Source organism: Rhinolophus ferrumequinum, chromosome 11, assembly GCF_004115265.2.
Source record: "Rhinolophus ferrumequinum isolate MPI-CBG mRhiFer1 chromosome 11, mRhiFer1_v1.p, whole genome shotgun sequence".
NCBI classification, from domain to species: Eukaryota; Metazoa; Chordata; class Mammalia; order Chiroptera; family Rhinolophidae; genus Rhinolophus; species Rhinolophus ferrumequinum.
The window spans coordinates 5,624,202-5,638,849 of NC_046294.1; the positions used below are offsets into that span (position 1 = coordinate 5,624,202).

At 59.0% G+C, this 14,648-nt stretch overlaps 2 protein-coding genes across 3 annotated transcripts; one reads left to right on the forward strand and one right to left on the reverse strand.

The window, feature by feature from the left end:
* Window positions 1–3,108: 3,108 nt before the first annotated feature.
* TMEM151A (transmembrane protein 151A) lies at window positions 3,109–8,075 on the reverse strand. Its single transcript, XM_033121651.1, has 2 exons — window positions 7,827–8,075; window positions 3,109–5,557 (listed from the first exon to the last, which is right to left on the reverse strand). Exons 1-2 carry the CDS (start codon window positions 7,899–7,901, stop codon window positions 4,226–4,228), a joined length of 1,407 nt encoding a protein of 468 aa, XP_032977542.1. The 5' UTR covers window positions 7,902–8,075; the 3' UTR covers window positions 3,109–4,225.
* Window positions 8,076–10,298: 2,223 nt separating this feature from the next.
* YIF1A (Yip1 interacting factor homolog A, membrane trafficking protein) lies at window positions 10,299–14,449 on the forward strand. Of its 2 annotated transcripts, none has more exons than XM_033121432.1 (8): window positions 10,299–10,521; window positions 11,121–11,332; window positions 11,495–11,599; window positions 11,719–11,797; window positions 13,277–13,334; window positions 13,510–13,665; window positions 14,062–14,155; window positions 14,247–14,449. In XM_033121432.1, the coding sequence occupies exons 1-8, from the start codon at window positions 10,491–10,493 to the stop codon at window positions 14,391–14,393; spliced, it is 882 nt and encodes a 293-aa protein (XP_032977323.1). In that variant the 5' UTR covers window positions 10,299–10,490; the 3' UTR covers window positions 14,394–14,449. The 2 variants fall into 2 exon arrangements, with proteins under 2 accessions (XP_032977323.1, XP_032977324.1); XM_033121433.1 differs by lacking the exon at window positions 10,299–10,521 and adding an exon at window positions 10,635–10,976.
* The last annotated feature ends 199 nt before the right edge of the window (window positions 14,450–14,648 follow it).

Here is a 14,648-nt window from a genome sequence, read left to right on the forward strand (position 1 = left end):
TTATCAGTGAGAGAAACTGCCAGGAAGGTTGCCAGCCACTTTGTGTGTCAGTCCAAACCCCTGGGACAGCTGCCATTGCAGCTGATTATCATACAGCCGTCATTCCTGGTCAGGTAGCCATGTGTCTGAAGGAGGACTGCGTGCTGCTGCCGCTGTCACAACCCCTGAAATGAGGGGCTGGGTCAGGAGGGGTTTCCAGCTTTTGCCTTCATCCAGGAACCATTAGACCCTGGTGCTGAATTTGTGTCTAGCCACCCCGCCCCCCCAGGGCCATCCCTCTCTTGGGGGCCCTCGAGGTTCTTTCCTGCCATCTGATCTCAATTCAGGTTCATCCCCAGCCATCTGGGTCTATTTAATCACTTTCAATCCTAAAAGGAAAATAGATCTCAAATGCCCTCCTCCTCGGGGCACCAGCCCATCAGGGTCCTTTGATGGCAAGGAAAATGAAAAGGAATCTTCAGGAGGATGTTGGGAGTTGTGAGGTGAAGGGGGGCTGAAAGTCAGACCTGGAGACAAGCAGAAGCCGGGGCAGCTTGGGAGGCTGGAGCAGTGTGGTCAGGCCACTGCTGGATGCTTGTTCCAGCCATACTTAGAATCTTTGAGCCTTGGCTGGGGGCCTCAGTTCTCCTTACGTGACCTCTCATCTGTCAGGAGGCGAGGCTGAGCATCCTCAGCGTGGTGGGCTCAGGGCTCCAAGAGAGCACTGGTGGAAGTGGCAAGGCCTCTTGAAGCCCAGCCTCAGAAGTTGCACAGCCCCACTTCCACCATATTCTATTGGTCAAAGCAAGTCTCAAAGCCAGTGGGAAAACAGATTCTACCCCCTGAGGGGAGGAGCTGCAAAGGATTTGTGGTCTTTTTTAATCTACTACAAGCCAGAGGGCCCCCATACATGACCTGAGCAGGTCTGTCTGCCCCCAGTAGGCCCACATCTGACACATCACCACTTTTCTCCCTCCAAGCAGCATTGTAACAGCTTGGCATTCATTTTGCAGACCCCTCTGTAGATGTCAAGCAGTTAGAAACAGCATTTGGTTCAGGTGTGGCAGATTGCGTTTTTGAAGACCGCTCCTATCCCACAGGCTAATCTTACCAAGTGATGTTGACGAGCTTCCATTGAGAAGTGGGTTCTTATGCTTTTTCTCCTTGAAACTGGGTGGAACTTTGTAATAATCTTGACCAATAGAAAGGGGCAGACGTGATGCATGTGACTTCCAAGGCTAAATCATAAAGGGCGATACAGGCTCCACCCTGTTGGTACACTTGGCCTTGAAACCTAGCCCCCATTTTATGAGGAAGGCTAAGCCATGTGGAGAGGCCCTCTTTGGGTGTTTCAGCCAGTAGCCCTTAGCCATCAGCCAGCATTAACTGTCAGACATGTGAGTGAACGAGCCTTTCGATGATTTCATCCCTGGCTTTTGAGTCTTCCAGCAGAGGCCCTAGATGTCCTGGAGCAGACGTAAGGCAGCCCGTTTGCTCTGTATGAATCCTTGGCCCACAGAAACCAGGAGATACAATAATGATTATCGATATTTTAAGCCAACTAAGTTTTGGGGTACATTGTTGTGCTCTGCTATCAGCACTTGGCCACAATTCTCAAGGTCATCTCCTGATCCAAAATAGCTGCCAGAGTTCCAACTATCACATCTGCATTCCAGGCTGAATGCAGGATGAAGCAAGAGGACAGAATCAGCCTTTATTGTTTTTATTTCAAGGAGCATTCTTAGAAATCCCTTGCAACACCTTATGCTTGTATCTCATAACCTAAAATTAAGTCACAGCCACACTATATGGGCAAAGGAGGCTGGAAATGCTGCCCTTTAGCTGGGCTCATTGCCATGTGAAGTAAAACTGAGGTTCTGTTACTGAGGAGGAGAGGAGAATGGATAATGGCTAGCAGGCAGTTGGTGTCTGTGGTGTTAGAGCAGGGTGATAGGAGAGGGAAATTTCCCCATGGGAGGAGCTGGAGCCAGCACATTGGCCCCCCTGCCCATGCAGCCTCCTTGAATGCTTGGGCACCGGCGTTTCCCATGTAAATTTCTTCTGAACAAAGAATTGACTTCGTTCTCAAAGAAGTGAAGCAGTGGGCGGATGCACAGGGAAAGCTCTGGTCTCTGACTGCACCCTCCCGACGTGGCCCGCAGACAGCTGGGCTTTTGCCTAAAATCCTAACATGCAGCCCTGACCTTCTCACTTACCCGCTCAACCACCAGTTTGCCCCAGTTTAAAGACCAATTCTGGGGCTTGGTATTGAAGGCCTCCCCCAACTATTCCTGGGCTCTTTGCTTCCACCTCCTGGCTTCGTGCCTTGCACCCACGCCTTTGTGCAGGCAGCTCCCACTGCCTAGAACACCCTCTGCCCTGTCTCTGCCCAGGAGAATCCCCTCCCTCCCCTACCCCCATTCTCAGCACCCTTCTGGGGCCACCACTAGCCCTTATGCTGCCTTTGCACAAGTTAGAAAAGGGTGCCCTATATCCACGCCAGGGCTTAAGGAGTGGCCCACAGACTGGATCCCACCCACACTTGCCCCTCAGCCTGGTGCTGTTGCACAGTGAACACGCTGCACAGCCGTACATGTGAAGAGGCCACGTCCAGGGAGCTCTCTAGCTCCATCAGTGAGTGAGGCCCTTCCTTTGCCCTTGTTCTGTCTTTGGATCCCAAGCCCTGATTCAGGGCTGACTGTTTCCCACTTTGTATCCTCCAACCTGCTCAGTGCCCACTCCCCCGGATCGCTACCACCAATTGCCACTGGGGGAACTGGACTCGTGCCACAGACCATAGCTCTTTCTCCCCACTTTGGGGGCCAGTCACCCTTAGTTCTCAGCATGCCCAGCCACAGATTGGAAACCTCACTGGGCTGGAAGAGGGACCACTTGGAAGGTGCCTTGGAAGTGACCCAGATACCAGTTGATTGGAGTCAGCTGCTCAGAGCAATTCAAACCTAGGTCTCAGAGGCCCCCGCCTGGGCAGGGAGGTTCCCTCTCAGTTTACCCTGCTCCTAGGGCTCTGGAGCCCAAGCCTACATCCCCTTCCAGAACCCAGGTTGGCCCACTGTGCTGGTAGTGGTGGCCTTGGACCCGCCCCTCAGGAATTCACATCAGAAGACCTTCCATTTTATACCTTTTATTTGATCTGCATCTTCTCTGCCTCCTCCCTCCCCCGCCAGCCCCTGAGAGGGGGTGGAAGCCCCAGTTGGAAGGGAAGGGACTACTCTCTCCTCCTGGGGGAGGGATGGTGTCCCCTGAGCCAGGCCCTACTGATGGGGGAGAAAGGGGCTTCCATGGCAGAGCAAGGGCATCGTCCAAGAGGCTGTGTCAGGCTGAGGCCCCTCGGATGCCCTGTGGCCCTGGGCCCCGTGAGTCACCAGGAAGGTGAAGAGCAGAGAAGTCTGAGGGAACAAGGAGGCCGAAGCCCAGAGTGTGTGTGCATGGCTGACAGAGGCGGATGTGGACTCTGGGGGGCAGGAGTGGAGACCAGGGGACATGGGATCAAGGTGGGGCCTTGAGAAGGAGCCCCTAGTTATAGGGGGAGCTGGATGCGAGGGAAGGGGAGGTACACCAAGGAAACAGTGAGGGGTGGGGTGGGGAAAGGCTGTGCTCCAAGAACCTAGAGGGGCCACACTGCAGGGTCCGATCAGGGACTGGACCCAAGCAGAGGCCAGAAGGTAGGTAGGGGGACCTGTCAGGGGAGGAGGATGGGGACTTTGGGTGGGTGGTGGGCCCAAGGCCCTGGTGCTGCCATAGCCAGCTCTTCAGCTTCATGGAGGCCAGCCCAGCTGGGCATGGCCCCAATCCACCAATTTGTGCTTCCAGGTTGCTCGAGGGCCCCAATGTGGCCTCAGCCATGCAGGGAAGACCCACAGGAGGCCCTCTGTGGCAGGCAACAGATATCCCCGGACTCCTCCCATCTCAGGCTTTCTGGAAACTTCCTCCCCTGCCCAGCCTGAGAGGCCCTCAAGCCAGATCATTTGCCATCACAGGGGGTGGAACATGGTGGAGGTGGGTGAGAGCCACGCGGGATGGTTCACAGATTCAACTTCAGTGGTATCTACTCACCCCCAAAATGACCCCGAGTCACTGCATTTTAGTCTATTTAAGGACTCCACCCTTACACCCTCCCCTTGTGTGCTGGTCTGTGTTCCCCCTTGTTTTGGCCAACATTTACTCAGGCCTTGAAGCCCTTGGTGGAATGGTGGGGAGGGGGCCACTCTGGGGGGCCACGTGGGTCTCAGAGGGCACCTTGCCCGTCGCCCTGGCAGCCGCTGTCCCCGTGGACAATGAGCACCGGGAAATAAAGGGCCTCCTCATAGGATGGCGGGCTTTCCAGGGGCTCCGTGTCCTCTCCACGGCGCCCCAGGGGCCCCCCACTCAGGCTTCGGAAGACCCCCGGTGTGGCCCGGCCCCCAGCTCCCAGCGAGAGTCGGCTGCGACTGAAAGGCAGGCGGGGTCCACTGGGCCGGGGAGGGGGCAGCGAGTTGCTGCTGACGGAGCGGCGACAGCGCTGGCAGCCACGGAGGTAGGTGCCCGAGCTGGCGCCCATGACCACAGCCTCTGAGTAGCTGGGCACCAGCTGCCGGTTGGAGCAGATGTGCCACTCAAGCTCAGTGAAGTCCACCGTGGCCACACGGGAGAGCGGAGGCCCGCTGGGCACGGCCCCGGGTGGGGGCGAGCTGGCGCCAAACAGCTTCTCCACCTGGTAGTGCACGTGGGCTGTGCCGTAGGCTGCCACCACGCGCAGGGGCCAGGACAGCGTGGCCGCTGACACCAGCCAGAAGACCCAGGCCCGGGCGTACCAGGGCGGGCTGCGGGGGTCAGCGAAGACCATGAGCGACTCGCGGAAGTCCACATCCTTCAGGTGCATCCCCTCGCGGGCCTCCAGGTAGTCGTCCAGGCCCTCGTTGGCGCTGAAGAAGCGGGCCCTCTGGGTGAGGTATGAGGCCTCGGCCTCGGCACTCCCGAAGCTGAAGCACTTGGTGAAGCGCAGCCGCGTGGCTGCGTGATCAGCCAGGCCCACGAGCTCCTTGGAGACATCGCGGACACCGTGGGCTGAGTAGTCAAACTCGCCCCGAGCCGTGCGACTGTCAGCCCTCTCGTGGTAGACCTGCGTGGTGGTGTAGGCGTCACCGTTCCGATAGCGGGTGACCTGGCGGGTGCGTCGCACATAGTGGTAGCTGGTGGCCTTCCACCAGACACACGGTGGCGCCTGCTGCAGCCGATGGATCAGAGCAAGCACGGTGTTGGCGTCAGTGCGCGGCGCCTGGCAGGATCGCACGTGACAGTGCCAGCACTCAGCCAGGTAGAGGAGGTAGAGGAGGGAGACAAAGGCCAGTGGGATATACAGGTAGCCATCGGAGCAGGGGCTGGCTGGATAGGTGGGCGGCGGGCCCCCAGCCCCACGCGCCAGAGCTGCCTCGGGCCCCAGTACCAGCCGTGGTACGGTGGCCAGGCGACACCAGGCCACCACTGCACCGCAGGCGTGGATGAGCAGTGTGAGGAGCAGGCACTTCCAGTGCGACTCGCGGCACAGGGAGCTTCCCAGGGACTGTTTCAGGGGCCGCTGCTGCAGGGCAGGCAGAGAGGGAGGCGAGGTCAGGACTAGCTGTCAGCTGTGTCTGCCACTCTGCTTAAGCCCAGGGAAGGTCGTGCTATGCTCCCCACTCTGCAGAGGAGGAAACTGAGGCTCTGAGGGGTTGGATAACTAGCTCCAGGCCTCACCCTTCTAGCTAACTCACAGTGGAGCTGCAGGATTCAAACGTGGGCCTGTCTGCCCGGAGCCTGTCCTCACTGTGCTGTCATCTCTCAGTCAAGGGCATCGAGGACAAAACAGACCCATCTCTGACAAGAGAAGGAAGGACCCCCTGAGCGGCCATTGAGAAAACTGAGTTCTGGCCCCAGCTCTGCCCCTAACTTGTTGTGTGGTCTTGGTCATACCCATGACCTCTCTGGGCCTCAATTTCTGGACCTGGTGGTGTGGGAGGCCAGGGAGGCAGGGGTCCTACGGGTAAAGAGCATGGGCTTTGGAGGCCAACTGCTCAGGACCCAGTGCTGGCTCCACCACTTACTGTAGGACTTGGGCAGGTCCCTCATCCTCTCTGGACCTCAATTTCCTCATCTGTAAACTGGGGTTGTTGAGAAGATTCATGGAGATCATACGTGTGAAGATCTCATCATGGGGTCTGGCCATCGGAATAAATATTATTACTGTGACTCTGAGACTCCCTCTTGTCCCTTGGTTCCACTAGGGACAGCAGGAGACTTGGGAGAGGTTTTTAAGGAAGTGAGAAAGAGGAAGAGCTGGAAACGGGGGAGGTGTGAGTCTGGGGGGAGCAGATGGAGTGCCGGCCTCCACTCCCCATCTGTGCTGAGGGAGGGGGCGGGACACAGCTGCTGGGTAGCAGGGGCCACTGCCTGGCCCAGGGGATTTGGCCCACCCTCCCTGGCAGGGCTGCCAGCCTGGCCTCCACCTCACCCCCAGGTTCCTATGGAGAGAGAAGAGGGGAAGGAGTAGGGAGAGGAGGGGTAAAAAGAGGAAAAGGGAGAGGTGGTCTGGTGGAAACGGCAAAAGTAGGATACATGGGCCACATCTCACCCCAGCCTCATTGGGCCTTGAGAGACCCAACAGGAAAGGAACCACCCCCATCCCAGCCCAGAATAACCTGCCCTCCCCGCTAACTACCCACCACAGGTACATACCACCACCCTGCTCTGCCGGGCCAGTCAGATGCACACACCCACTCAACCACAGCCCCCACCCGCCACAGATGCACGTGCTCCCTGTTTATCCCACACATATCAGACACTCATCTGTACTCAGGGTACAGCCCTCTATCCCCATCCCATAACATGGTGCACCGGCGGGCATGCACACACACACACCACCACAGGACACAACATGCACATACACGTTACACACTCACTGACACCCAGGGACACACCAGACACTCACCTGACCACAGTGTTCATCCTCCACCCCCACCCCTACGGCAATTCACTGACACCCACACCCCACAGACTCTACAGGGGAGACCCACCCACGACAGGACCCACTCACACAGGACCGCTTCACCCAAGCCAAGGGACCATTCAGACCCTCACCTGACTTTAGGGCCCATATTTCCCACCTAAGGTGTGGGGAGCACACACCAGCACTCACACACCCACAACCACACTACATTCACCCTAACACTACACACAGACCCACTCACCACCTATCACCTCCAACACCCCACGCGGGGCCCCACACCCCCGCAGCTCCTCTTCCTAGTTAGGGCAGAGGAGGGGCCATCCTTGCGGGTCCCAGCCAGCAGAACCCACAAGGCTTCAGAACCCAGTGGGCTCTGGGGCCTCACTGCGAGGAGAGGGAGTAGGGGTACCTGAGACCTCTTTCCTTCCTCTTTTCCCTCCTCCCTCCACTCCCCCCCAAGTCCCTGATGCTGCTGCTGCATTGCAGGCGCCGCCCGAGCACCTCGTGAACAGCCCGGCTGGGCTGGGGGCCTGACCCCAGGCCGGGGGGGGGGGGGGGGGGGTGAGGGGGGGGCAGCGCTGCAGAATGGGGACGCGAGGGGCCAGGCGCTGACGTCACAGGAGGGCGAGGTTGGAGGAGGGGGCGCCGGGGGCGGGAGTTGCCCCCCACATCGCTTCGCAGCTGCCCCACGCGTGCCCCTAGGCCCCGGGACCGCTCGCAGGACGCGGGCTACCCCAATGACGTCATTGACCGCAGGGGCTACAAGACTTCCCTCCTCAGCTCAGGTCGGGGAATTCGCCCTTCCCTTGTCCCCCTTTCCCCTCTCCAGCGCAGGCTCTGGGCCCCCACCACTCAGCGCCGGTACCTCTTCGCGCAGCGGCTCGCCGTCCGTGATGAGCGCGGGCACCTCCCCAACGTCGCCACCGCCTCCCTCGGGCATGGTGTCCTGGCTGCTTGGGAGGCCTGGGCCCAAGATCCGGGCATGATAGGTGGGAACGCGGAGGTCTGTGGCACGGCCCCGAAGGGCGTCCGCTCGGCTCGGCGGCCGCGGAAGGAGTGCGCCGAGCTCACCCGAGCGCGCCGGCGGCAGCGGCCGCGGCGTTGGCAGCCACGGTGCCCGGCGCCCCGCCCTCCACTGACCCCGCCCCCGCGGCACCGGCGGCTCCGCCGGCAGCGCCTGGCACTGCGGGCGCTGCCCCCGCCCCCAAGAAGCCCAAGCTGGGTGGACCGTTGCCTGGGTTCCCCTCCTGCCGCGCTTGCGCTTGCGACCTTGGGCGAGTCCTTGCTCTTTGGGGCCTGAGTTACTCCGCTGTAAAGTGAGGAGAGGGGAAACCCATGGGGTCCCATCTCTGAGAAGCAGGCCCAGGCCTAAGCCCACTCTGATCCCACCCCAGAAGCCTCATTGGTAGGAAAGGAGGCAGTTACAGACGAGAAAGGTGTGATGAGACTCATTAGCTGGACAGAGACTCTGGGCTCCACTTAGAGCAGGCAGGCTGGGGGCCAGGAGACCCTGGGCCCTGGTCTGTGTGACCTGGGGCTGGCACTCTCCAACCACAACCTCAGTTTTCCCTCCTGAGCAATGGGGATGGATAGGTGTTGGATTCAGCGCAGAAGCAGTCATCATATGGTATAGGGGAGTGGGGTGTGTCCTGCATGGGAGGACCCCTTTCCAGGTACCAGTGGCCCCAGTGCTGCTCCATGGCCCTTAGGGGCCTCAGACCTTCACACCTGCCCTTGGGTCTGGGCCCAGCCCCCAAGGTAGACAATCAGTGAGTGGGACATAGAGAGCTGAAATGCTGATGGGTTTTGTTCTGTGACTTTTTTCCCAAAGGGCAACTCAAAGGCCATTTGTTTCAACAACCCTTCCCATTTAAAGATGAGGTAACCGAAATGGTAGAGAGAGGAAAGGACTGACCCAGGGTTTCACCCATTATTTATTTATTGGCACAGATGTTTATTGGGTGTCTTCTATATGCAAGTCCTGTGCTTAGCACTAAGACAAGGGTATGAGTGGAGAATGACCCAGGCCCTGTCCTCATGGAATTTACATCCAGGGCAAACTGGTACACTCAGAGGGAGCCTAGATTTTGGCCTTCCGCCTCCACCCCAAGCAAGGTTAGGCCTCTGCTTCCTTTGTCTCTCTGAGAGGCACAAGTTGAACTGACTCTTAAAGGATAGTTAGGCCTTGGACACGTGGATAGGAAGGGGAAGGCCATCCCAGATGGAGGGGAATTCTTGGCAAAAAACACTGCGATTGGACTGTGTGGGTTGGGTTTGGAGAGCAGGAAGGTCACTTGCAATTGAACACTGGGTAGCTGACTAGAGGCACGTCACAGAGGACCCGATTTTGCTCTCTAGAAAGTGGTGGCTGACGGTACATAAGATGATTGGCCCCTGAAGACTGTCTCTGGAGAAGGTGGAAGTGGTCAGAAACTGGGTGGAGAGAAAGGAGCCCGCGGGATCACGAGTGAGGCTTAGGGGTCTGACTTCGAGATGACCGCAGGACCAGCAATGACTCAGGTGTTCCAACTGCAACTGCAGGAGGCGGATCAGCACACCTCTACCCCCAAATTGTCTGGACCACGGGGGAGTTGATGGGACAGGCCTGGTCAGGGACCTGTCCCAAGTATACCATCCAATCTCTGGGACTTCAAATATTCTGGACCTTAGTTTTCTAACATGTGTAATGGGTGTTTGTGTGGATCGAGAGCCCAGGACTTTCCAGCAGCAGCGCCCCGGGGTCTGAAGGATGATGACAGCAGTGGAGGTAGACCATTTCAGCACCGAACGACGGACAGCACCCGCGCGGAAAGGAGGGGTGGGAGGCGGAGGAGGAGTCAGCATCCCGAGGCTCGCTTGGCTACGCTGTCACTGCCCAGCCCGGGTTCCTACCAACAACTCCCAGACAGCTGGGGCACCGCGCCAGGGCTGGGGGGAGTGTGGGGGACGGGAGAAGAAAGCCAGCATTGAGAGGGAGGGGTAGGAGCCCCGAGAGGCGGGGCTTAGTCAGAGCCCCACCGTCCCATTCCCTCCTGGTGTACACGCCGCAAAGTGAAGCTTCGTTTCCGGACTGCAGCCGCCGCCTGCCTCCGCCGGGTATCCTCCTGGTGCAGTCGTGGCAAGAGCATCAAATGTCCCACTGCGCAGGCGCGGAAGTAATTCTCAACACCGTAACGCATCTATTGGCTGCTCTCGCCGAACCAGCAAACCCACCACCCGATCCTAGAACGCCTCGAATTGCTCCGCCTATCTCCCCGTCCGGAAGTTCACTACTGCCGAATCCGCTTCGGCGACGGCGCGCTAGTAGCCAATTGGGAGAGGGAAGGGACGAGCCGACGCCGCCAAGAAGCCAATAGCAGGCGGCGCAGGCTGACGCTACGGACATGGCGGCTGCGGTCGCAGAACCCGGGGACGTGTCGGGCTGCTGGGTAACTTCGGTCGGTGCCCTGGAAGCGGAGCAGCTGCCTCATTAGTATTCGTACCCACGAGGAGGCGCAGCGGGCCCTCCAGGAGAGCGAGCGTTGCGGCCATGGCTTATCCCTCGGGCTACGGAGCCCACGGTGCGTGGGGCGCGGGGCGGGCGGGGCGCGGCCCGACCCGCTTCAGCAGGGTCGGCGGCGCGGCCCGCTCACCCTGAGGGATTGGGGTGGCCGTGACCGCCGCCCAGCGCGGCGGGAGTCATTCGGGTTGTTGCCCCGCGCGACTCGGCCACGCGTCCCGGACTTCGCCCTCTCGGCTCAATCCTGAGATCGGGCGGTGACAGCACAGCTGGGGTCCCCATGCCCGACCCGGGCATGGACAGGGTCCGCTTCCAGAACTTCCTTTCCTTGTCATGACCCTGGTAGGATCCCTAACCACTGCCTAGGACCTCCTCGTACCCTGCTGTCGCCTTCCCCACTTTTGTTCATTTAGGGATGCCCTCTCAATTATCTCCTCCACCTAGCAAACTACTACTCATTCTCCAAGGCTCAGTTCAGAGATCGCTTCCCCTGAAAAGGCCCTCAGGATCGCCTAGGTGGGCAACCACTTCCAGACGCTGCCTCAGCTCTTTCTTTACCTACATTTAGCACCTCTGGAAAAGAACCGTTGGGGAAGGGGCAGGGGTTTGGGCTCACGCTTAGTATTCCCGTCACCTACTCTGATACCTACAAACCCACAGGCTCCAAACACAGGGCCCGGGCCGCTCCAGATCCCCCTCCCCTCTTCGATGACACAAGCGGTGGTTACTCCAGCCAGCCAGGGGGATACCCAGCCCCAGGAGCCGACGTGGCCTTCAATGTCAACCACTTGCTCGGGGACCCAATGGCCAACATGGCTGTGGCCTATGGCAGCTCCATCGCATCCCATGGGAAGGACATGGTGCACAAAGAGGTGTGGCCCTCCCGCAGGGCAAGGGTGGCTGGATTTCTGGCCAGGGCTGGGGCATCATGGGATCCCACCTAATCCTCACAGCAGCCCTCAGGGAAGGAGCACACTGGAGCACCCGGAATTTTGGGGTGCAGCTTGCCCACAGCCTCCTCTCTCCCCTCCCAGCTGCACCGTTTTGTGTCTATGAACAAACTCAAGTACTTTTTCGCTGTGGACACAGCCTATGTGGCTAAGAAGCTAGGGCTCCTGGTCTTCCCCTACACACACCAGGTGAGCTGGCGGGCCCCCTTTCCTCCCTCGTCCTGCCTGAGTCTGGCCCCCAGACCTCAACCCGTCTTTCCTCTCTTCTTGTCTTTTTCTCCTGACCTGGTTGCTGCTGCCATTGCTAGAATTGGGAAGTGCAGTACAGTCGAGATGTACCTTTGCCCCCGCGACAAGACCTCAACGCCCCTGACCTCTATATCCCCAGTGAGTCTGACCTGGGCTGGGGAACGTGGGGGGACTTGTGTCTTGAGGCACCAATGAAGAGGCTCATGCGTTGAATCAGCATCTGCTCTTGGTGCTTTTGTGTGTGACAGTCAGTAGAGACCAGGTAGAAAATACGGGGTGACCAGTAAGGAGCTTCCAAGGTGTGCTTTTAGTGCCATCAGAGTATGCCCTTTGGACACCTCTTTACCTCCTGACATGGACTGTGTCCCTCCCCGCCTGAAGTCCTGGGTTTAGACCTGGCCCTGCGCCTTCCACCTGTGGGACCTCAGGCTGGCTACTTTCCCTCTTCTGTAAAACAGGAATAACAACAGTCCCTCCTGCAGAGGATTGTTGTGGGGGATGGGACTCACGAGGGGATGTGCGCTCAGCACAGCACCTGGCCCACAGGAAGCACACAGTAAATAGTAGCTGTTGCCATCATTGTCACTTGAGGTCTCTTCCAACATCCCGTCCTCTGAGGAGGTGGTCACTCCCTTCTGAGTTCCCAAACCTCCCGTCCACGTGGCCCAGGTCAGGCTGCCCACACTTTAATGTGGCTGGCACATTCTGCATCTGACTCCTCTCTGTTCTACGGCCTGCACAAGGCCAGGCCCATGGTGGACACACTGGAGGAGGCGTGAGTGTGCCCAGGCCAGCCCTCAAAGGAGCTGCTGGGATGGCAGCTGGCCAGCCCAGTTGTCCCACAAGGGACATGGGTTCTTCTTCCATCCTTCATTCCACTTCCCACTCAGGACCACCACGTAAGGTGGGAACGCTATTCCCGTTTTACATGGTGAAACCAAGGCTCAGAGAAACTTGAGTATCTTTGAGACCACACAGCTTGAGCAAGTTTTTGATGCCAGACACTGCCCTCTGGTGGGCACATCACTTCTGATGCTTCAAGGGGGCAGAGGACAGGATTGATGGGTTCAAATTGCTGTGAAACCCCAGCTCCCACTGGCTTTGAGCTTTCGTTAAAACAACAGTTAAACATGGAGTTCTCTGCATTGGCAGGGAGGCCACAGCTGTAGCCAGTGCCCATGCCCAGACTTGGAATTTGGGGCTGCAGTGAGGTCATCCCCATGGCCCGGACTCCCGGGACAGCCTGGGTGGTCCCCTGAGCCTGCACTTTGCTCCTATAGTCTTTCCTGAGGTCAGCTTAGCCCCTGCGTGTGGGCCTAGGATGAGCAATAGCCTTGACCGGTGGTATAGTTTCTGAGACAGCAGGAAATGGTGGTGGGTTTCCTAGCACAGGGACAGGGAGGCAGGCGGCTTGGTCCTGAGAGAAGGGTCAGGTGGCATTTACACACAGGGAGGGCTGAGCGGGGAAAGGCATCCCAGTCAGGACACTAGGGAGCCGAACGTGGGGTTGGCTGGGTTGGGACATACATGGAAGGAAGTATGGGTTGGGGAGTAGGCCTTGAGTGTCTAGTCTGATTGCGATAACCAGGCTGATGGCCTCTCTCTGGCTCTTGGCAGCAATGGCCTTTATCACCTATGTGCTGCTGGCTGGGATGGCACTGGGCATTCAGAAAAGGTCAGTCCGTGCCAACCCCCTCCCCAGTCCCCCCACTTCTGTCCACCCCTGCTCTTTTCCTCACTTCCCTAGGGGATCGGCGCCAGGTCCCGTGCCCACCCCCAGCTCCCGGCGACACCCCTGCCCCTGGATGGTTGGTTCTCAATTCCCCCCACCCCACCCCACATGGCCACAGGTTCTCCCCAGAGGTGCTGGGCTTGTGTGCAAGCACAGCACTGGTGTGGATCGTGTTGGAGGTGCTAGCCCTGCTCCTGGGCGTCTACCTGGCCACCGTGCGCGCTGACCTGAGCACCTTCCACCTGCTGGCCTACAGTGGCTACAAATATGTCGGGTGAGCGCCTGGGGCCGGGTGGGCAGCTGGCCTGAGGGAGGGGCCTGTGGCCCTGGCCTCCAATGGTGAGCGTGGACACACCTCTGGCCCTCTCAGCCTCTGTCTCCTGTTATAGAGGAACCGGCTGTTACCAGCAGCCTGTTGGGCAACTGTGTAGTGTTGGTCGGGAGTGCAGGGGAGAAGAAAGCCTTGAGCTGGGGGCGGGGGGAGGGTCTCAGATCCAGGGCTGAGTCCTGGGCATTCCAGATTCATTTTGAGTCCAGGTCCCTGTGGGTCAAGGGTCCCCGGTGGTGGTAGGGGGGTCTTGGCTGGACTCTGAGCCCTGGATGGGGGGCCTGCCTCAGGCCTGGACCCTTGGGGAGGTCTCCAGCCTTCTCCTCACCCCGCTCCCTGCAGGATGATCCTTAGTGTGCTCACAGGGCTGCTCTTTGGCAGCGACGGCTACTACGTGGCACTGGCCTGGACCTCGTCTGCGCTCATGTACTTCCTCGTGAGTCTGGGCTGTCCCCTCTTCCCCTGCGTTGGAGCTGGGGACAAGCCTCCCCCCACCCCAGCTCAGCGTCAGCTCTCCGTTCTTCCAGGTGCGCTCTTTGCGAACAGCAGCCCTGGGCCCCGACAGCATGGGGGGCCCGGCTCCCAGGCAGCGTCTCCAGCTCTACCTGACTCTGGGTGCTGCAGCCTTCCAGCCCCTCATCATATACTGGCTGACCTACCACCTGGTCCGGTGACCCCTGGCCCCCACTGGTACTGATTTTTCCATACATTGAAGATTTGATATCCTTGATTGAGTTTGACCCTTATTTCTGGGGTCGGGAGTTGCTAACACCTCTGGGCCTCTGCATTGTCCAAGGGACCAGGCGTGGGGCTGTCTGGGAGGAGGGGGACCCAGGGAGGACTTCCTGGAGTTGTTCACCTTGGAACTGCCTTGAAAGGCAGATGAAAGGGTTTCATTAAGAACAGCTGCTTATCTGTGTCTGGAAAAG

Coding starts and splice junctions, on each gene's coding strand:
- TMEM151A (XM_033121651.1), bottom strand. CDS start 7,901: ATGCCCGAGGGAGGCGGTGGCGACGTTGGGGAGGTGCCCGCGCTCATC. Junction 5,558..7,826: donor GCGAGCCGCTGCGCGAAGAG/GTACCGGCGCTG, acceptor CCTGCCCTGCAG/CAGCGGCCCCTGAAACAGTC.
- YIF1A (XM_033121432.1), top strand. CDS start 10,491: ATGGCTTATCCCTCGGGCTACGGAGCCCACG. Junction 11,600..11,718: donor TCTTCCCCTACACACACCAG/GTGAGCTGGCGG, acceptor TGCCATTGCTAG/AATTGGGAAGTGCAGTACAG. Junction 13,335..13,509: donor GCACTGGGCATTCAGAAAAG/GTCAGTCCGTGC, acceptor ACATGGCCACAG/GTTCTCCCCAGAGGTGCTGG.